The sequence below is a fragment of the Nycticebus coucang genome, chromosome 17, assembly GCF_027406575.1.
Source record: "Nycticebus coucang isolate mNycCou1 chromosome 17, mNycCou1.pri, whole genome shotgun sequence".
In the NCBI taxonomy this organism is placed as follows: domain Eukaryota; kingdom Metazoa; phylum Chordata; class Mammalia; order Primates; family Lorisidae; genus Nycticebus; species Nycticebus coucang.
This window is the reverse complement of record NC_069796.1, coordinates 89,232,701-89,253,724: the sequence shown is the minus strand read 5'-3', so window position 1 is coordinate 89,253,724 and position 21,024 is coordinate 89,232,701. Positions and strand designations below refer to the sequence as shown.

General features: G+C 49.7%; 1 protein-coding gene and 3 non-coding genes across 10 annotated transcripts; 2 read left to right on the top strand and 2 right to left on the bottom strand.

Moving 5' to 3' along the window:
* Positions 1–6,818: 6,818 nt before the first annotated feature.
* TRNAK-CUU (transfer RNA lysine (anticodon CUU)) lies at positions 6,819–6,891 on the bottom strand. The gene has a single exon. It is a non-coding gene; the product is annotated as a tRNA-Lys (tRNA).
* Positions 6,892–7,347: 456 nt separating this feature from the next.
* Positions 7,348–7,419, bottom strand: TRNAA-UGC (transfer RNA alanine (anticodon UGC)). Its single transcript has one exon. It is a non-coding gene; the product is annotated as a tRNA-Ala (tRNA).
* A 756-nt stretch (positions 7,420–8,175) lies between these two features.
* Positions 8,176–18,542, top strand: TRIM7 (tripartite motif containing 7). 7 transcript variants are annotated; one of them, XM_053566671.1, is made up of 7 exons: positions 8,176–9,959; positions 10,817–10,912; positions 12,637–12,864; positions 13,543–13,565; positions 13,768–13,883; positions 14,264–14,299; positions 16,414–18,542. In XM_053566671.1, the coding sequence occupies exons 1-7, from the start codon at positions 9,441–9,443 to the stop codon at positions 16,923–16,925; spliced, it is 1,530 nt and encodes a 509-aa protein (XP_053422646.1). In that variant the 5' UTR covers positions 8,176–9,440; the 3' UTR covers positions 16,926–18,542. The 7 variants fall into 7 exon arrangements, with proteins under 7 accessions (XP_053422646.1, XP_053422644.1, XP_053422645.1 ...); XM_053566669.1 differs by having other exon boundaries at positions 10,817–10,921; positions 12,634–12,864; XM_053566670.1 differs by having other exon boundaries at positions 8,177–9,959; positions 12,634–12,864; positions 16,414–18,541.
* A 2,275-nt stretch (positions 18,543–20,817) lies between these two features.
* Positions 20,818–20,890, top strand: TRNAT-UGU (transfer RNA threonine (anticodon UGU)). Its single transcript has one exon. It is a non-coding gene; the product is annotated as a tRNA-Thr (tRNA).
* Positions 20,891–21,024: the final 134 nt, after the last annotated feature.

Genomic DNA, 21,024 nt, shown 5'->3' with positions numbered 1-21,024 from the left:
ATGGCAGGGAGTCTTGCGACTTCCAAGGACAGCCCGTTGGGTGGAACTCTCGGGCCCCCCCACGATCGCTGATGCGCTACACCGCGGACTCCGCGAGAGCGGATCGGTTTCTCTCCCAGCCCGGCACCCCCTACCTGTCTTCAGGGGGTGCCCGCCCCGGCCCGGCTCCCCGCGCGTCCTGCACTGCCCACTCGCATGTGTCCTGCAGCCCGCCCACCGCCCGCAGAGGCGAGGAGGGAAGCGGAAAGCGGGATCTGTCAGCCTCCCTCTTCCCGCATCCTGGCCTGGGTCCAGAGGAACGTCGGTGTTGGGAAGCCAGCGGCAGTGGTGGCACCGTCCTTATACCGAGCTCTCTTAGCTGGGACACGTCGAGAGACACCCTTGTCCGCGTGGCCTCAGGCAGCGCAGCCTGTTTTCACGCCTGGAAATGAGTTCCAACTTCCACAGGCCAGACGGGCAGATGCAACACATGTGACCAGCGCCTTCCTTCCCTGCACTTCTGCCCGACTTGAAAGTGGAATAAATAAAACACCAAAGTGGTAAATCAAATTATCTTTAAAATTTCCACAAAGTCTAACTAAAGATAGGGCAGTGGTAGCCAAACTTGTTAGGCACTTCATTAGCATAACTTGCACACGCACAAATACCAACGTCGTGCCTCCTCCCCCTCCCTCCCCTCCCCTCCCCTTCTCCCTTCCTCCCTCCTTTCATCCTTACTTCCTTCTTTCTTTCTTTCTTTTCCTTTTTCTTTCATTTTTTTTGAGACAGAGTCTCACTCCGTGCCCTGGGTAGAGTGCTCTGACATCATAACTCACAGCAACCTCAAACTCTTGGGCTCAAGCGATCCTTTTGTCTCAACCTCCTGAGTGGCTGGGATTACAGGTGCCCACCATGACGCCTGCTAATCTTTCTATTTTTAGTAGAGAAAGGGTCTTGCTCTTGCTCAGTCTGGTCTCGGAACTCCTGAGCTCAAGCAATCCAAGCGCCTCGGCCTCCCAAAGTGCTAGGATTACAGGCGAGAGCCACTGCGCCGCGGGTGACCACAGCGCCTGCCTGTGGCCGTTTCTTAATCGCTGCTTTTCTGTAACAGTAGTATACCGTCGCGAAATTCGCAGATCAGCACGTCTGAGAACTAGCATGGAATTTAGAGACCTGGAAGGGCAAAAAGAGAAAGATTCTGGACCCCACCTAGGAGAACTCTCTTAGAGTTCCTCTACTAACCAACTTCTTCCTGTTTTCCCCTCTCACTCTATATTGATGGATTTGAGGTGGATCCCTGCAGGCCTCTCCCACTTCTATCCCAGGCTCTGGACTGGCAGAGTGTCTTCAGTGCCCCCTTCAAGCTGACCTCCCTCGCGTCCCGGGACTCTGGATCCCAGGCTCTGGACTGGCAGAGTGTCTTCAGCGTCCCCTTCAAGCTGACCTGCCTTGCGTCCCGGGACTCTGGGAAGCCAGGACCATCGCTCAGTGAGAGGATTTTGGTTTGTGCCTTAGCTAACATAAATCAGTTCCCACCAGTCTTCCTGTGGAAAGAATTCCAAGGCAAACAATTCCAAGCCACACAATCGACACCAATAAACTATCTGTGCTAGGTAACAGGATGTACCAGAAGCAGTCTCTTTATAGTCATGTTTCTTTGGGGTTACACTTAGTGCTAACTTGTCATTATGGCTTTAGAGCTTTTCTGGACTCATCTTGATTCAGTTAACTCTAGTGCAACACTATTATTATTCCCTTTTCATGCTTAAATCATAGCTGTTTTTCAGTGGAAACCTCTTTATACTGGCTTTTTGTCGTTTTGGCATCACTCTGAGAATTTGAAAGCAGCCTTGTTTTCTGGCAGCAGCCAGGCTTAGGGCCCATCTGTAATTTTCTCTGCCCCACCTAGCAGGGGAATCTTCAGGGAACTCAAGTTTTTTCAGTGAAGAGTGAAAGAAAAGAGTTCACTCTGGGTTCCAGGATAATGCATGAAGCTGAGAATCCTGGCTCCCCCATTTGCCAGTACCCCAGAGAAATAGTTTAAGGAATGTGAGTTCACACTGATGGTTCTATTTAATTACATCTTTCCTAGATCATTACAAGTTTGTTTGATTTTTTTTTCTTTTCTCCCAGATAAACCCAGACATCATTTCTTTTCTTTCTTTCTTTTTTTTTTTTTTCCGAGACAGAGTCTTCCTATGTCACCCACGGTAGAGTGCTGTGTTGTCACAGCTCACAGCAACCTCCAACTCTTGGGCTTAAGCAGTTCTCTTGCCTCACCCTCCTAAGTAGCTGGGACTACAGGTGCCTGCCACAACACCTGGCTATTTTTTGTTGTAGTTGTCATTGTTTAGCTGGCCTGAGTGGGGTTCGAACCCACCAGCCATAACCACGGTGCTACGGGTGCAAGCCAGACATCATTTCTCTATAAAATTATCTGCCTAGATTTTTAACCTTTCACTCAAAAGCAATCATATTCTCTTTTGCTTTCTTTTTAAAGCTTTTTATTAGAAAACTTAAAGTAGAGAGAATGCTATAGCAAAACCCCAAGTATGCATCACCCAGCTTCCACACCTCTCCCTCTCCCTCCATCCCTGTGTCATCCACTCCCACTCATTCTTTGTTTTACAATCCTTATGGATCTTGTGGGCTAGTCTCCTGTAGTCACATCACTGACTGTGTCCTTTCATTCTGTTTTTTTTTTTTTTTTTTTTTCTGTTACTCTGGAGCCCTTTGAGACTTAGGGAATAATCCTAATGAATACAAATCTTGTGAATTGAGCCCTTACTATGGATTAGGCACTGTCCTAGGTGCTGGGCAGGCATCGATTCCTTGCATATTTGCATCATACTTGTAGTCTGCCTCTATAAAAATGAAACTTAATTTATTCATTAATTTACAGTGCAGTGAAATAGACAGACTTGCTCCCTGCCCTCCTGGAGTTCACTTTCTGGGGCAATTTATATAACAAGTGAGTAAGCAGATAACTGAAATCATCTTGGAAAGAGATAAGGACTGAGAGAAAATTAAGGAGGGTGATTTGATAGAGTGGCAGGCATTGGAAAGAGGGGCCAAGACCTTCCAGAGATCTTGAGAAGAAGCCTTTGGGAGAGAGAGCAGTAGCTTACAAGTCCCTGGAGAAGGCGAGCTTGATGTATTCAAGACCATCTGAAAAAGGCAGGTAAGGAGGTTATACCTCCTCAAATACGTATCTATGATCCTATCCACATCATTTGCAGTTTTGGTTTTGCAAATGGAATGAAAAACGAGTGAAGGACATCATATCCACAGTCTTAGGGGGATTCCCAGGCTAACAAGGCACACGGCAGTATGTCTTCAGGGCAGAGTTGGTAAATAAAGACAGATAAAGAACTTAGCTTTATTTTAAAAGTGATATGGGTTAGCCATGAAAGCAGGGACCTGTAACAGTAAACAACTTTCCATTTCCATCTGTGTGACTTAATTGCTCAGCGCTTCCATCTCCTTGTCTACTAAATGAGGGTTCCATAATATAAAGTTTGTAATTATAATTTAAAATGTCTAAGAGAATATCAACAGCTTAGATGTTCAGAATTAATCCATTTGATAGCCTTAATTCGTGAAGAAACCAGTGAAAGAGATTTTTTTCAAAAATTGCTAACTTTGGCTTGGCACCTGTGGCTCGAGTGGCTAAGGCACCAGCCACATACAGCTGAGCTGGTGGGTTTGAATCCAGCCCATGCCCTTCGAAGAACAATGATACCTGCAAGCAAAAAATAGCCTGGCGTTGTGTCCAGCACCTGTAGTCCTAGCTACTTGGGAGGCAGAGGCAGGAGACTGGCTTAAGCCTAGGAGTTGGAGGTTGCTGTGAGTGGTGATACCACAGCACTCTACCCAGGGTGACAGCTTGAGGCTCTGTTTCAAAAAAAAAAAAGTTGCTAGCTTTATAGAAAACAATAATATTTATAAATTGAATTTTAAAACTTTAGAAAAACTAGGCTTTAACATTTTTACATCTCTATTGACTATTAATCACAAAGTAAATATATATTCTTTTCTATATTCAAATGCCTCCCCTACTCATCCCTAGCTATTAAATATCTCAAATGACAGTGATAAGCTGGGAGAGTTTCCCAAAATATCCAGTGATTCCTAGTCCAGTTGGTCCTGACATAGAGTAGAAAAGGAGGTCATTCTGGGTCAGCCTTTTGGCCACTCTTCCTCTTGCAGGCGGTCCTCCAGAATTATGGTGCTCTGGTTGACATTTCAGTTTCCTCCTTGCCCCAAATTTGCATTCCCTAGCATACCAACATGCAACTGAGACATGCCTTTTTTGCTTTTTTAAATCTGGGGAACTGGTACTCTTATACCAATGTAATATGATATAAACAGAAATGAAATAATGAAGTATTTGATGACATTGAACCATCTTTCCTGATGGCACACAGACCCTGGGAGAATGACTTGCTCAAGTTTAGTAAAGAGAAACCAGTGACACTGTAGAATTTTTAGACTAGCTAGATAATAGTCACAAATAAGTAAAACTAGGAGATAACTTGTGTTTTAAATTTTATTTTTTTAATTTTTTATTTATTTGAGACAGACCCTCACTCCATCACCCCAGGCTAGAGTGCCCTGGCATCAGACTAGCTCACAGCAACCTCAAACTCCTGGCTTAAGCAATCGGCCTACCTTAGCATCCCAAGTAGCTGGGACTACAGGTGCCAGCCACAACCCCTGCCTAATTTTTCTTTTTTTTTTTTTTTTGTAGAGACAGAGTTCCACTTCATGGCCCCCGGTAGAGTGCCGTGGCCTCACACAGCTCACAGCAACCTCCAACTCCTGGGCCCAAGCGATTCTCTTGCCTCAGCCTCCCGAGTAGCTGGGACTGCAGGCGCCCGCCACAACGCCCAGCTATTTTTTTGGTTGCAGTTCGGCCGGGGCCGGGTTTGAACCCGCCACCCTCAGTATATGGGGCCGGCGCCTTACCGACTGAGCCACAGGCGCCGCCCTAATTTTTCTATTTTTAATAGAGATCAGGAGCCTCGCTCTTGCTCAGCCTGGTCTAAAGTCCTGAGCTGAAGCAGTCCACACACCTTGGCTTCCCAGAGTGCTGGGATTACAGGTATGGGCCACAGAGCCTGGTATGTAATCATTCTTGTAGACCTACTTTACAAAACACATCTGTAATCTAATAATATATTCCCCATATGATACCAAGACCAAATAAAAAATCATATACAAATTTGATTCCTTATGTCTAGTTGAATTCTTCCTGTCCCAGGAAGAATATTTGCGGAGTAAGAAATAAACTGAGCAGGCCTTTTCAATGATGCCCTGGCTTTGCAAGTGAAGAGAATATGACAGCCTCCACAAAAACAGGCCTGAAAAGAGAAAAAACTATGTTGTAATATAGAATAGGATTACAAACCATAACTGAAATGGACACTCCTTCTCCTTGCCAGGTGGTACCTTGTAAGCCCTCAAGTGGGTATTATCCTGTAGGACAGGCAGTGACATTGATTATGATAACAAAAGATTGGAAACAATATAAATGCTCATTAGTAAGTATCTTTTAAATAAACTATAAGTCATCTACAGCAGAATATTGAGCAGCTGCAAAAAAAGATCGAGGATATTTTCTATATCTTGAAGTGGAACAATATTCAAAAGATAATTTAGTCATAATTACCTTTTTGTGTAAAATACTGGAAAATAAACCATACTTGCATCAAAATCTGTGAAAGAATATGCATGCAGATACAAAAATTATTACCTAAGGAGGGAGTTTAATGATTTTCCCTGAATATCTTATTACCATGCTATTTTTTTTAGCCATATAGTATAACCTATTCAAAAAATGTTTTAAAAGTCTTGTTTTGTGGTGCAGAGTTTGTGGAAAATAGTATGGCCATTCCTCAAAACCTTAAACATAGAAATACCATATGACTCAGCAATTTCACTTGTAGATGTGTACACAAAAGAAGTGAAAAGCAGAACTCAGAACTCAAACAAATATTTGTATATCCACATTTATAGTGCAAAAGCCAAAAGATAGATGGTAGGCAAACGTCCAGCAGCAGATGAATAGATAAAGAAAATGTGGGTACAATGGTATATTAATCAGCTTTAAGAAGTAAGAAATTCTAACACGCTGTGATACAGATGAGCCTTGCAGATGTTATGCTAAGTGAAATAAGACAGTCAAAAAGAATAGATACTGGGCTGGGTGCGGTGGCTCACGCCTGTAATCCTAGCACTTGGGAGGCCAAGGTGTGTGAACTGCCTGAGCTCACGGGTTGGACCAACCTGAGCCAGAGCCAGACACCACCTTCCTCCCCTCTCTAAAAATAGCCTGGCCTTGTGGCGGGCACTTGTAGTCTCAGCTACCTGGGAGAATGAGACAAGAGAATCGCTTGAGACCAAGAGTTTGAGGTTGCTGTGAGCTGTGACGCCACGAGGGTGATCAAGTGAGACTCTGTCTCAAACAAAACAAAACAAAATATTGTGTGAGCGCTTGCCGGAAGATGGGGAAAGGAGAAATGGGAAATTAGTGCTTAATGGGAGTTTCAGTTGGGTAAAGAAGAAAAAGGTCTGAATATAGTTGGCGGTGATGGTTGCAAAAGCAACGTGAATGCATTTAATGCCACAGAACTGAACACAAGAAATGGTTAAAATAGTAAATTTTATCATATATACTTAACCACAAGGAAAAACTCATCTTGTTACCAAAGGACAGATTAGATGAAGAATAAGTGCCTATCCACAAAGGGCCGAAATAAGAATTGCACATACAAAGTTGCCCCAACGGAATATGTTTTTCTAAGAAGAGGCGGATTTGGGAGCAAAACGACATGTTACGCCCAACGTGGGGCTCGAACCCACGACCCTGAGATTAAGAGTCTCATGCTCTACCGACTGAGCTAGCCGGGCGCTCGAGGAACTCGGGCGATTTACATTTTCTTCAAGATTAACTACTGCTGCTTTCAGTTTCACCACTGGAGCTGGATTAACTTGCACTGTGACAGAAATAAGGAAAGTGCCTTGACACCCAGGATATTCAAGCTGGACTACCCATGCCCGACCGTCCCTCCCACTTACGTCATTTTCTGCATTTGTTCTACCCTCTCAGCAGAGACCAGGCCTTTCCCATTGCTATGAACTGCACGGCTCTAAGGAAAAACGGCGGCATCCTGACGGCGTTAGATCACTCCCCTTGTGGATTTTTACTCAGAAGGGAAAGATAAGGGATAGGGTTCCGAGATCGGAGGTCTCTGCAGCGGAACTTTTCCAACCTCCACAGACACCACCGGTTGTCCCTAGCGGTCTGCAAAGAAGTTGTATTTCGAAATTTAAGAGAAAACAAAAGGAAAAGGTGCAAAACGCTGGTGGAGATGCCGGGGATCGAACCCGGGGCCTCATACATGCAAAGCATGCGCTCTACCACTGAGCTACATCCCCGCTTGTCGCATGCTTTCTTCTGTCGCTCCCTCAGTAGTCGGTGGCGAAGGGCGCCGAGAGCCGATGATGTGTGTCCGGCACCGAGGTCAAGAGCTGCAAACCCGCTGCTTGGCTACACTGCAGGCTGCTCCATTGTGCCCCGCTGACTCCACACAGCGGACCTTGACCACCAGGTGCACGAGGGAGCTCTGAGCCCGGATAAACACCTGGAAGCAGCGGTGGAAAAAGACCAGCGAATCATGAGGTGCAACGCCCCAAATGAGCATTGACCTGAAAAAGGGAAGTAGAAGGAAGACCGTGTACAGTGCGCTACGTTTCCTTTTCAAAAAGAGAGACTGAGGTAGTAAATTATAGCATCTTTGAATACAATAATCAACAATTGTAAGTTGATTGCTTGGGATGGAGAAAGAACTGAACATAGGCTATGGGCCAAGTTTTACTACGAACTGCTCAGCTTACAGATTTTTAACCGCATTTAAATCTGTTCAATGCAAGACAAGTTTTCTGAGCTCGCCAAGAATTGCTCTAGATTCTGAAGATTCAGCCACGAAAAAACCTAACACAGTTCACCCCTTCTGAGAGCGCAGAGAGAACAGCAAAATGGGAGGAAGCGAGTCTGGTTAACTAGCGATTTTAAACAGTGTAAGTGGTCCGAGCAGGTTCACTGACAAGGTGACATTTGAAACAAGAGATGAAGGGGGCAGGATATGAACTGTGCAAGTCTGGGAGAAAAGAGGGCAAAGGCCATGAGATGGGTTCTTGGTTACCTCATGCAGGAGCAGCTAGATGACTGTGTGGCTAGAATGGAGTCAACTCCCAGAGAGCAGAAGACAGGGAGGCTTGGGTGCAGGAGATGGTGACAACGAATGGCTAGGGCTTTCGGGGTAGTTCAAAAGCTTCCACTCTGAGAGAAATGGTAGCCGCTGGACAACGTGGAGCGGAGTAGGAGTGTGCTGGGGAGTCATTAGCAAGGGTCTTTCGAGCCAAGAAAGCAGAAGTGATTACAAGGGCGTGAGTGACAGAGGCCCATGGAGTGGAGGGAGAGGAGGAGGAAAACACAGGAGGCCATCCTGGTGGGAGAGAAGTCAGGGGAACACTGTGTCCGGGAAGACTGAGAAAGGACGTCTGGAGGGCGGGCGCGGAGAGGTCTTGGTCTTTGGGATAGAATCGCAGAGGTCACTGGTGACATTGACAAGAGCAGTTTCTGAGGAGAGTGGGTGAAAGCCTGAGCCTAGTGGCTTCTCTGGGGAATGAGGAGAGAGGTGGAAGCGGTCACTGGCAGTTCTGGAATGGGGCTGCGACAGCGAGCTGAGCAAAGAGAGACCGTCCAGTTATTCCGGGGTTGTAGGGGGTGGGAAATGATACTGAGTAGGGTGAGAAAATTGTAAACGTATTATATGTTCCAACATTACATAAAGAGTAAAGGGGGCGGACAGTTGCGGGGAAGGTAGTTACAAAGTGGATATAAGGCCAAGCTTGGAAGTGGGGAAACAGGGTTAGATTCCAGATCTAAATTTAGATCAGTACAGGGCCTGGATGAACCTGCACTGCGGGAACCTGACACCGTGGCCGGTTCACCGGGCAGTTGCCTGGTGCTGCTGGGTTGGCCTCGGTCGGTAACTGGGGTTGGCGCCCAACTCGATCGGCGAGCCCACCTGTTGCGGTCCGTTTCCCGTGGCTGACCGGGTCAAGCTAGGGCGGCCTAGAGGGGCTGAAGGGCCCCGGGGGCCAACAAGCGGGAGGCCTCTGGCTAAGGTGTCCACTGGGGGAGCCCACATCGGAGGTGCAGGGCGCTGTCTTGCTCTTGAATCGCCCTGTGTCACCAGGCCAGGCATCAACCAGCACCCTCCCCACCGGTCCGGGCACGCCCTCAGCCCACGCCTGGACCTGCCTGGTGTCCGCCCCGCCCTTCTCCCAATGGGCTCTCCGAAGCCAGCCCGGGTGTCCGTGCTCGGAGCCGCTCACTGTCAAGTTCATCGGCCGCCCGGAAGCCTCCCGGCCTTCGTGCTCGGAGGGCCTGCATGGCGGCGGTGGGACCGCGGACCGGCCCGGGTGCCGGGGCCGAGGCGCTGGCGCTGGCGGCAGAGCTGCAGGGCGAGGCGACGTGCTCCATCTGCTTAGAGCTCTTCCGTGAGCCGGTGTCCGTCGAGTGCGGCCACAGCTTCTGCCGCGCCTGCATCGCGCGCTGCTGGGAGCGTCCAGGGCCCGGGGCCGCCGCGGCGGCCCGCGGACAGCCCTGCCCACTGCCCTGCCCACAGTGCCGGGAACCCGCGCGCCCCAGTCAGCTGCGGCCCAACCGGCAGCTGGCGGCGGTGGCCACGCTGCTGCGGCGCTTCAGCCTGCCCGCGGGCGTCCGGGGAGAGCTCGGGTGCCCGGAGGCCGCGGCCCGCTCCGCGCCCGCCCGGTGCGCGCAGCACCGCGAACCGCTCAAGCTCTACTGCCAGGATGACGGGCGCGCCATTTGCGTGGTGTGCGACCGCGCCCGCGAGCACCGTGCGCACGCAGTGCTGCCCCTGGACGAGGCCGTGCAGGAGGCCAAGGTGAGCGGAGGTCCCAGCCCTGCTGGTCCCCCAGGTCTCCACCCTGGCCCAGCCCTCCCGCGCACGCGGCGCAGGTGACAGCTGAGCCTCCGCGTCCTTTCTACTCCAGGCTGCCCAGCCCTGGATCCGGGCCTGAGCGCCGCTTTCCCTCTGTTAGCCCTCCCAATGCCCGCCACTGTGTTTGGTTCTCGGCTGGTTACTGGGCCTCCTAAACGACGCCTCCACGAACTTAGCGATTTTCTTCCTGTCTGTCCCTGGCTTCTAGCCTGGTCTGCATTATTGCAACTCTTAGGTCGCAGGAACACCCACTCATGGGCTGAGATCCCTCTTATCTCTTTGCTTGGGGTGTGGCTCTGCTCAAAGTCTACCTCGAGGGAACCAATGTGAAGACCTCGCCAAGAGGTCGGGGGCGAGGGGTGCCTGAGTTAAGCGGAGCGTCCATAGCCTTCTGTGCTGTGCCAAGGCTGCCAATTCTGGGCGCCTCCCCCTGGCCGTTTCCTTGCTGGAGACTTACGAGGTGAGCAAGTCCCGAGGCTTTCTACATTGCTCCAACCCTCCCACCTAGAGGCATTCTGATCACGGGAAGGAGAGCTGAGGAGAGGACAAGGCGGGTTGGGCTGCTGAGAGGCTTGTGGTACCATCTGGGGTGTGCAGCAGATACCCTGGGGAAGCACGTCCCTGGGTTCTTGGGAGTCACCCTGCAGTTGCTCTCCACTCCTGCGTGTGGCCTGCATGCACTGTATCCAACCCAATCCGCAGAGATGCCTTCTACCCAGCCTCCTCCTTCATGAGTAGGCAAGGCATGTGTGGGGGTTTCCAGAATTCTCTCCCCACTGTACTTCCCTTCTCACTGGCAGGAACTCCTGGAGTCCAGGCTCAGGATTTTGAAGAAGGAACTGGAGGACTACGAGGCGTTCCGGTCCACGGAAGAGAAGGAGAGCAAGGAGCTGCTGGTGAGCCAGGCACCCCTCAGGTGGGCCCCCTGGGAGGCAGCAGAGGCCCCCCCCCCCCCACCACCAGGGCTCTGTGTTTCGAGTTGAAGTGTGCCTTGTGGAACAGCAGGATGTATTTTAGGAAGATAAAAGGGTGCATATTATGTAGGTGACCATATAATTTATTGTAGAAACCAGAGCTTTTGAGAGTGAAAGGGAGTGTTAATTATTATAGAACAGCTGGCTTAGGCTGGAACTGATCCCAGAAAATCAGGACTTACAGTCACTCTAATATTACATAACACACTGTTTATGGCCTGTGGAAACATCTTGTAACTGAGCACATTAATATTTCTGTAGAGAAACACATAAGTATTCATATCAAGTGGAACTTAAATACAATAAAAAGCATCATGTTCAAGGCATACCTTGTCACCAAAAGAAAAAAGTGAAAACATTTCTATTTTCAGGGTTTTTGACTTTGAAATTGAGGCTAAGGGAGAAGGGGCTCAAGGGGTATTAGAACTGTTTCTGGTTCTGGCAGAGGGCAGGAGGTTTAGAGACCAGAGTTTACAGCAGCCCCGGCTGTAGCATCCCAGGCTGCCAGCACTGTTCCCCTCTCCCAGTGGTGATGACATTTTGACCTCCTCAGGATGGAATAGGAAAGTGAAATGGTTAAGGTAGGCAAATGGTGCACTTCTGACCACACATTCATTACAAACAAACAACAGAGGTATAGTACAACTGTTGCCACGTGATAAAAAAAAGGAGAATGAATATCCTAAGGGCAATTCTCTTACCCCAGGAGGTAGTTTTGGTTGTCAACACTGTAATGGGAGTGCTAGTGGCCTTTAATGGTAGAGGACAGAGGTGCTGCACTAAGTGCAGCTGAGTCATAGCTCACAGCAACTTCAAACTCTTGGGCTCAAGCAAACATTTTTAGTAGAGACTTGGTCTCACTCTTGCTCTGGCTGGTTTCGAAATCCTATGCTCAAGTGATCTGCCCACCTTGGCCTCCCAAGTGTTGTAGCGAGCACCTGTTGTCCCAGCTACTTGGGAGGCTGAGGCAAGAGAATTGCTTGAGCCCAAGAGTTTGAGGTTGCCGTGAGCTGTGACACTACAGCACTCTACCAAGGACAACAAAGTGAGACTCTGTCTAAATAATAATGATGATGTAGGTGTGGCTAGGTGGCTTACACCTATAATTCCAGCACTTTGGAAGGCTCCAGCAGGGATTGCTTAAGGCCAGGAGTTCAAAACCAGCATGGGCAACATAGCAAGACCTCACCCTCATCTCTACAAAAAATAAGCTAGGCATGGAGGTAGGTGCCTATAGTCCTAGCTACTCAAGAGGCTGAGGCAGGACAATCACATGAAGTCAGGAGTTTGAGGGAAAAAACAACCTCAGTTTACTCCTTAAAATGGCCTCATTAATTTATTCTCAGTTTTCAAGAGAGGACACTGTAGCCCCTGTAAATTCTAAGAGTTTGAAGTTGCCCTAGTTTAGGTGGTAGAGCCCAGGTCCAAAGAGATGTGGGGTCACATCCATTGCAGAGCAGAGAACAGCATGCGTTGAGGCCTACATGGAGCTGGGGTGTTGGAATTACAGCCTGTGCACAGGCAGGTTGCTGGGTATACCCAGGAGTCCCAAGTGGTGAGGGAGCGGAGCCCTGCCCTGTGGAACGACTCAGAGGTGCCTGTTCAAGTCCCTTGCCTCTCTAATGTCTCCTCCTCTGGGACAGAAGCAGATGGCCACAGAGCAGGAGAAAGTGGGGGCGGAGTTCCAGGCACTGCGGGCCTTCCTGGTGGAGCAGGAGGGCCGGCTCCTGGGCCGCCTGGAGGAGTTGTCCCGGGAAGTGACACAGAAGCAGAATGAGAACCTGGTCCAGCTGGGGGGTGAGATCGCTCAGCTCTCCAAGCTCTGCAGCCAGATCCAGGAGACAACCCAAAAGCCTGACCTCGACTTCCTCCAGGTGCGTCTGAGTCTGGCTCCACCTGGGGTTGGGTCATTCACCCTGAGGCATCAGGATCCAGATGGAGGGTTTAGTAAAATCACAAGATCTGGAATTAGATGGTCGCAAAGGGAGGAGCCCTGATTCTCCTGGGGTCGGAAGTCTGGAGGAATGTGAAAAAACCTTGACTGTGAACCACCGTTGTGTAGATTACATCACATTCCAGATATGAATGCTCCAGACACAAGTCAGAAAACAATACCTTTTCTACATGTGACATACTTTAATGTTTTCTATTCTATTCTTTTCTATATCATTTAACAAACAGTCACAATCCACTTAAACGTCACAAACCACAAATGGGTCAAGAATAATCATTTAAAAGACACTGGTCTGAGAGACCAGTCAGTGCCCAAGGGCTGTGACTTGTCTGAGGAATGGTTCCAGTGATGATTCTGTAACAAATAAAGCATTTGCAGAGCCGTGGTAAGGGGTCCCTCACGTGGGTGAGACACTCTGCAGCCAGACACTGCTGCTGGCCCCTGCTAGAAGCTGCTGGCCCCAGAGCCAGCGCTATGGGTGAAGCCTGGCACACCTGCTTATTGTTTATTCTCTTACAGGCAAGGTTAGGGTTCTTTCCTCAAAGGTGAATGGAAGTTACCTGATGCTGATTTGGTTTTCTTCCATCTTTTCTTTCAGGAATTCAAAAGCTCACTCAATAGGTGAGTGAACCTCACAGTTTCTGGCTCTCTCTTCATTCCCCACCTGACTTTTCAGCTTCTAATCCTCCCTCCCCCTTCTGTGAGTGAGGGGGGACCTTCTGTGGCAAATGTCCTCCTGCCTGGCCACAGCTTTTCCCACATGAGGTCCCTTTTCTACCTCTTTCTATATCACTATCCTAACTGTCGGAGTCCTGTCCTGCAGGTGCAGCAATGTGCCTGCTCCCAAGCCAACCACAGTCTCTTCTGAGATGAAGAGTAAAGTCTGGAATGTTTCCCTTAAGACTTTTGTCTTAAAAGGGCTGTTGAAGAAGTTCAAAGGTAGGGACCTAGGCTCTGAGCTGGGCCATGCAGTGTGGGTGGCAGTGGTCAGATTCTGGTCCCCAAGGGTCCCCAGAAGCTGTGTGAGACAAGAGGAAAGATCTGAGTGTGCTAAGCCCAGTCTGGGTTGGGGAGAAGTTGGTGGCAAATCTACTCAGTCCCCCATGGCATGCAGCTTCCCTCTGGGTGAGACTGGGCAGAGGAGTATTGGGGATAGAAAGAGGGCTGAAGTGGGGACCTCAGTTCAGGGACATCACCCCAGGGCCTCTGGAGTATCTGGGAGTGAGTGAGATCACTGGGTTATAGGTGTTGGAAGGGCTGGTGTCCTTGCTGGACAATCTAGGTCTCGTTCACACACACCCTGTCTTGTTTCTTCTCAGAGGATCTTCAGGGAGAGCTGGAAAAAGAAGAGAAAGGTAGGGACGGTGGTTGTAACAGTGAGTATTGAGCATTTGGCCTTGCAAGGAACCCACTCCCTGCCAGTGGCCATCTCAGGGTTTTATACACTGTTAGTTCCTTCTGTCCACCCATTTTGGCAACCCTGCCAGTCTGCCCCCCTGGACTGGGCAGCTCTGACTCCCTGCGGTGGCCCATAAACTACAGGTCAGTCAGTAGTAAGAGTGCCTTGCACCTCGGGATACTCGGATTGGGGAAAGCTTGTCAGTCACCTGGATGAACCTCTTCCCTGTCCTATTACAGGACAGATGGAGGCCTCTCCTGTGGCTGTGGGCTATATGCACGAGACCAAGGAAGCAAGGGGGTGGGGGCTAAAGACAGGAAAGAAGATGTTTCTGACCCCTGCAGACCTCTGGATGGTGTGGCTCCAATACCAAAGGGAGTGGAAGAGAGGGTTCAGGAGCAAAAGGCAAAATTCCTGATGCCAAAGACTAAGCCAAATCAGAGGTTACCCAGGTAGCATCTAAAACAACTGAGTGAGACCATGCCCCTTGTCTGCTCAGAGTCCTGTGGTGGCCCTTCTCATTCAATAAAGGCCAGAGTCCTCACAGTGGCCTTCAAGGCCCCTAGGGATATGGCCTCACTGCACACTACCCCCCACCCCGGGCCCACTCCATGCAGCTGTATGCTCTCCTTGCTGCTCCAAGAATATACCAAGCACACACTCACCTCAGGGCCTTTGCACTGCACTGGCTGCCCCTGGGCCTGAAACATGCTCCCCCTGAGAGCTGACAGCCCTATGGCTGGCCTCCTCACCTTGTATATCTTTGCTCAAGTGCTCCTTTTCAGTAAGGGCCCTCCTTGGCCACTCTAGAAATTACAGCCTGCTCTTCTGGCCCCTTTTACTGCCTCTCTCCCATGCTAGAAGGAAGCTACAAGCAGGCAGGGTACTTCTCTGTCTTGTCCTGTGTTTTATTCTATGGGGCTCCACAACAGTGCCTGGGACACAGTGGCACTCACAATAGTCCACATATTTAAATTTTTTATTACTAGGATTTTCAAATTTACTCAATAATATCCAGAAGATGGCTCAGCGCCAGTAGCTCAGTGGTTAGGACCCCAGCCACATGCGCCAAGGCTGGCGGGTTTGAGCCTGGCCTGGCCTGGGTCTGCTAAACAACAACAACAACAACAACAACAACAAAAAATAACTGCGCATTGTGATGGATGCCTGTAGTTTCAGCTACTCTGGAGGCTAAGGCAAAAGAATCACTTAAGCCCAAGAGTTTGGGGTTGCTGTGAGCTGTGATTACACAGCAGTGTACTGAGGGTGACACAGTAAGAAGATTACAATGAATGTTTTGTGCTCATCATAGCTTTAGCAATGACCAATATGTGGCCAATATTTTTCACACATGTGGCTACCCACTTCTTCCTGCTGAGTCGTTTTAAAACAAATCATAGATAACGTATCTTTTCCATTAATATCTTGTTCTGTTATCTCTAAAGAGATAGACATTTTAAAAATGTAATCACGCTGGGAGCGGTGGCTCGCGCCTATCATCTTAGCACTCTAGGAGGCTGAGGCAGATGAATTGCTTGAGCTCATGAGTTTGAGACCAGCCTGAGCAAAAAGTGAGACCTCCCCCATCTCTAGTAAAAATGGGAAAACTGAGGCAAGAGGATCGCTTGAGCCTGAGTTTGAGGTTGCTGTGAGCTATGATGCCATGGCATTCTACCCAGGATGAGAGCTTGAGACTCTGTCTCAAAAAAAAAAAAAAAAAAGTAATCACAAAGATATCATCACACCTAGAAAATTAATGATTTTTTTCAATATTTAGCATTTGAATTTCCTCAATTGTTTATTCAATTGGATCTGTTGACCTGTTTGAATTGGGATCCAAATCAGACTCCCACATTGCATTTATTAGATTTCAGTTAAGCGCCTGTTGAGTAAAAAAAAAAAGTATCTGGGAGGCAGAGTGTGGATGGATTGTGCATTGCACAGAATGTGGGAGGGATTCTAGAAGGAAGGGGAGGATGTTTGCCATGCAGGGAGAGGCTGTGGCCCTCCGAGGAGGGGCTGTGCCAGGGCTCTGCATGGGAACACATGTCCCTCTGTCTCTGCCTGCAGTGGAGCTCACCTTGGACCCAGACACGGCCAACCCACGCCTCATCCTTTCTCTGGATCTTAAAAGTGTACGCCTCGGCCCAAGGGCCCAGGACCTGCCCAGTCACCCGCGCCGCTTTGATACCAACACCCGAGTCTTGGCATCCTGTGGATTCTCCTCAGGCCGGCACCACTGGGAGGTGGAAGTGGGCTCCAAGGATGGCTGGGCCTTTGGTGTGGCCCGTGAGAGTGTGCGCCGCAAGGGCCTCACGCCCTTCACACCTGAGGAGGGTGTCTGGGCACTGCAGCTCAATGGTGGCCAGTACTGGGCTGTGACCAGTCCTGAGCGAACACCCCTCAGCTGTGGACACCTGTCACGTGTGCGGGTGGCCCTGGACTTGGAGGTGGGAGCTGTGTCCTTCTATGCCGTGGAGGACATGCGCCACCTCTATACCTTCCGTGTCAACTTCCAGGAGCGCGTGTTCCCACTTTTCTCTGTCTGTTCCACTGGCACCTACTTGAGAATCTGGCCTTGAGGGGCACTATGTAGAAAGAGCCTCCTCTCCTGTCTGCCTGGGAAGATATGGGTGGCTCTGGAAAGGCCACCTGGTTCAACTTGTGTCTACCTTCCACTCTCCTACCCTAGACTGTCCAAGAGTGGTTGCTACAGACACAACCCCAGAGGCACAAGACTGAATAACTGTGGCTAACAGAGCAGGGGAAAGAAGGCCTTGGATTGTTAGGGCCTGTCCTGTCTCTGTGGACAGCATATGGATTTGGCCAGAGCCCTGAGGAAGTAGAAGTGGCTGAGGACAGGACCCCAGCTCTTGACAGAGAAGCTTCTTATCAGAGAACCTGACTACCCTGACTCAGGAGGTCTCTGGTTCAATGGAGCAATGAATGAAACTGGTCCTGTGCTGGCCTCAGTTGCAAGGGGGCAGGTTTGGGCCTGGCCAGCCAGGCTCAGTGTCGCTTCTTTGCCTTCTTAATAGCTGCCAGCTCTACCTTATGAGGTCATGGGACCGCTGGATCCAGCTGACCTGATAGAGTTGTCTATCAGGGAGGAGCACCATGCTCCTAGCTGGGCCAGAACTGGGAGGAGTTCTTCTGCCCATATGAGAGGGAGAAGCCCAGGACAGCAGCACAGAGGCCTCACCAGTCCCCAGTATCCCATAGCCTATGGACACAGAATGCTGTGTGCACCCTGACCCCAGCGAAACATGTTCTCACAGATATTTAGCCCCCCTTTCCCAGTGCCAAAGTACAGCTTCCCTTAAGATTAAAGGGAACTTTGAAACAAAAGTTGGTATTTATAATCTTACAGATGCAACCAGCACCAGCAAAGAAATGCATAGAGCACACACACACTCCTGACAGGCCCCCTCTGAAACCCGCCAAATGTACGCCAATAGGGAGCATCCTGGTGCCAAGGCTGGCTCAGCCCGTGTCCTGGAGGGTGGCTGCCTCCTCACCCCTGGGCTAATTGTTCCCCAGCTTCTGCATAGCTGAGCTTCCGGAAGGGTGGCGGTGGGCTGTTCCCTGCCCAGTGCTCCCTGAGAAGGGGATGGGGCAATGGAAGTAAACACTGTGAGATTTTCTTGGTTCATTCTTGACTCCTGGCACTGAGTACCAGGAACACAAGCATGAGCAAGGTTCTCACCAGAGTGAGCAAGCACAGTGTTTATGTGTGGGAGGATCATGTGTGCGTGTGTGTGTGTGTGTGTGTATGTGTAGCTCAGATTTCTCAGGGTGAGTGAGGTATGGGGCAGAAAGGGGTGGGTATTTTTTGAACATGTGTGTTAGGTTTAAGTATTGCAAACAGACCTAGGTCAGTTTGGTCATACCCTATTATTGATTTGCAGCCATTTGCATAGTTGTTAGTTATCAACCATGCCATATTTAGGTGAGGGCCACAGTTTTACTTCTCCACAACCTGCCTACCAGGCTAGATGAATACCATCTCAGACGTAATTTTGTCATGTAGGTCCCTGAATGCATATGTTGGCATGCAGGGACCATGACAGTTGAATAGTCCTATCTGCAGTATCATGGAACATCCCTGAGATGCTTCAAACTCACTGTCTTTTTTTTTTTTTTTTGTGGTTTTTGGCTGGGGCTAGGTTTGTACCTGCCACCTCTGGCATATGGGACCGGCGCTCTACTCCTTGAGCCACAGGCGCCGCCCTTTTTTTTCTTTTTTGAGACAGAGTCTCGCTTTGTCGCCTCCAGCAGAATGCTGTGGCATCATAGCTCACAGCTCATAGCTCAGACTCTTGGGCTCAAGCAATTATCTTGCTTCAGCCTCCTGAGTAGCTTGCCACAGCACCTTAGACTGGTCTCAAACTTGTGAGCTCAGGTGATCCACCTGCCTTGGTTTCCCAGAGTGGTGGGATTACAGGCGTTAGCTACCATGCCCAGACTTCAAACTCACATTGCATAGAATCCTCTCTAAGGTTAGGCACTACACTATGCCAAAAGCAGATCCAGGCCAGGTGTAGTTGCTCACACCTCTAATCCCAGCACTCTGGGAGGCTGAGGCAGGTTTCAGGAGTTCAAGACCAGTCAGAGCAAGAGCAGACTAGTCTCTACTAAAAATAGAAAACTAGCTGGATATTGTTTGTGGGTGCCTGTAGTCCCAGCAACTCTGCAGGATGAGGCAAGAGGATCATTTGAGTCCAAGAGTTTGAGGTTGCTGTGAGCTATGATATCATGACACTCCATCCAGGGCTATGGAGTGAGACTCTGTCTCAACAAACAAAACAAAACAAACCAACCAACTAAACAAAGGCAGATCCAGGTGACATAGCACCAGTTAAGCATAACCCTGTGTCTTGCAGGCTGGGGATAGGACCATTAAAGTGTCCAGGCTATCCACAGCATGAGTCCTGTGTCCTGCTCATACATGAAAAGTAGCTTTGAAATGTTGTAGCCAATCCATGTATTTGAATTCCACTGATTTCTACAAGGAAAACCCATTTCTAAAATTCATTCACTGATTAAATTGCCTAATGTTATCATCAAGCCCAAATGTTACCTGGCTTGTATGGCTTTTTGACTGAGTATCACAATTCCCTTTGTACTATACAACATTTGTGCTGAATATTGCAACATACATTACAGGTCTCAGAAGGTGGGCCGTCTGGTAGAGGGCCAGCCCTGGGGACTGTAAGGGTGGTTGAATGTATATTTTCAGTTTTTGCTTTTCTAAATGTAATTGTGTGTCCAACAGAGAATGTGCATTTACAGAATATATACAATGTGGATATAAATAGATATAGATATATCTGAAGGGAGGGAATAACAATTATTATAACAATTGCATATGGAGGGGAAGAGATGGTCTTGGTCATAAGGGCAGTGCAGTGACTTGGAGGTCACAATGGTGGTGTAAGAGTGTGTGCGTGTACACTTTCCTCTCCCATCCTTTGGACATCATAAACTCTCTGAGATCACTGGGTCTGTGAGAACAATGACTAGCCTGCTTTGATCCTTTTTTACCTCACCCACGAGTCCCAGAGCCCTGTGAGGTGCAGAGCCATAAAATCCAGGCCCCTGCCATCAGACCTTCACTGGGCCCCTCAGCATCAAGACTAGAGGGCTGCTAGGGGCCTGCCTCTGGCCTGGCCACCCAATGACCTATGTCACCTCACCTTGCAGGGATCAAAGCCAGGCTGGGCCATCAGGCCAATGTCCACCACTTTGCCAGGCTAGGGCTCCTGTCCCCTGGGCCCTCTTCCTCTTTCCCTGTCCTCCACCGTACAGGCTTTTCATTGTTCCTGACAGACCTTCTCCAGTCCAGGCAAGCTCTAAGAGCTGTCTTTCCCTAATTCGTCCAAAGGCTAGGCAGGGGTTACAGCCTTACCGGGAAGCTAGATCCTGGCTGAGTTACCTCCTCTGTGTCTCTCAGGTACCCGCCGCCCTAGGCTTCCGCCCTTGACCCAGTTTTTCTTAAAAGTCCAGCACCTCCAAACATCTCGACCTTCTGTGTTCTCCCCCTACCTCTCTATGCCCCACTGCTCCCTCACCACCCTGTCCATCCCAGACCTGGATTCCTCGCAGGACAGGCCCCTCGACACTCCTCCCATACCCCTTTCTATAGCTCTGACCTCTGGGCCCCCTTCCCACCGCCAGTGCCCCCAGGCCAGGCCGGTACCCTTCGTACAGCTCCACCCACCGGAGGCCCCGCCGCTCCCGGACTGTCTCTGCCGGCTTGCGCATCCGGCGCCGGGCTTGTCCCCGCAGGGCTCTCCCAGAGTTCGCCGCCAGAGTTTCGTACACCTGTACACCCGCGCATGGGCCGGCGGCAGCGGCTAGGCAGAGAAACATTGCTCCCTCCTCTTTTCCGTTCATCTACTTGAAGAGGCGATCTGCGGCTGCGCGGCACTCAGCGGCGTCAACTGCTCGTGCGCAGAAACCTTTTTCGCAGTTGGCTCCATAGCTCAGGGGTTAGAGCACTGGTCTTGTAAACCAGGGGTCGCGAGTTCAAATCTCGCTGGGGCCTGCTTGCACCTTTTTCCCACCTTCAAATCTTTTAACCCCTTCTTGGAAGTTGGAAAACCTTACAATGTGCTGGCCAAGTTGAATTTCCGCCTCACTGGGAGGCTAGACCCTGGCTGAGTTACCTGCGGTGCCGTC

Bases quoted from the DNA above. Each gene is read 5' to 3' on its own strand.
- TRIM7 (XM_053566669.1), top strand. From the start codon at position 9,441: ATGGCGGCGGTGGGACCGCGGACCGGCCCGGGTGCCGGGGCCGAGGCG. The intron at 9,960-10,816 runs GTGAGCGGAGGT...TCTCACTGGCAG, and splicing joins AGGCCGTGCAGGAGGCCAAG to GAACTCCTGGAGTCCAGGCT. The intron at 12,865-13,542 runs GTGCGTCTGAGT...CTTTTCTTTCAG, and splicing joins CTGACCTCGACTTCCTCCAG to GAATTCAAAAGCTCACTCAA.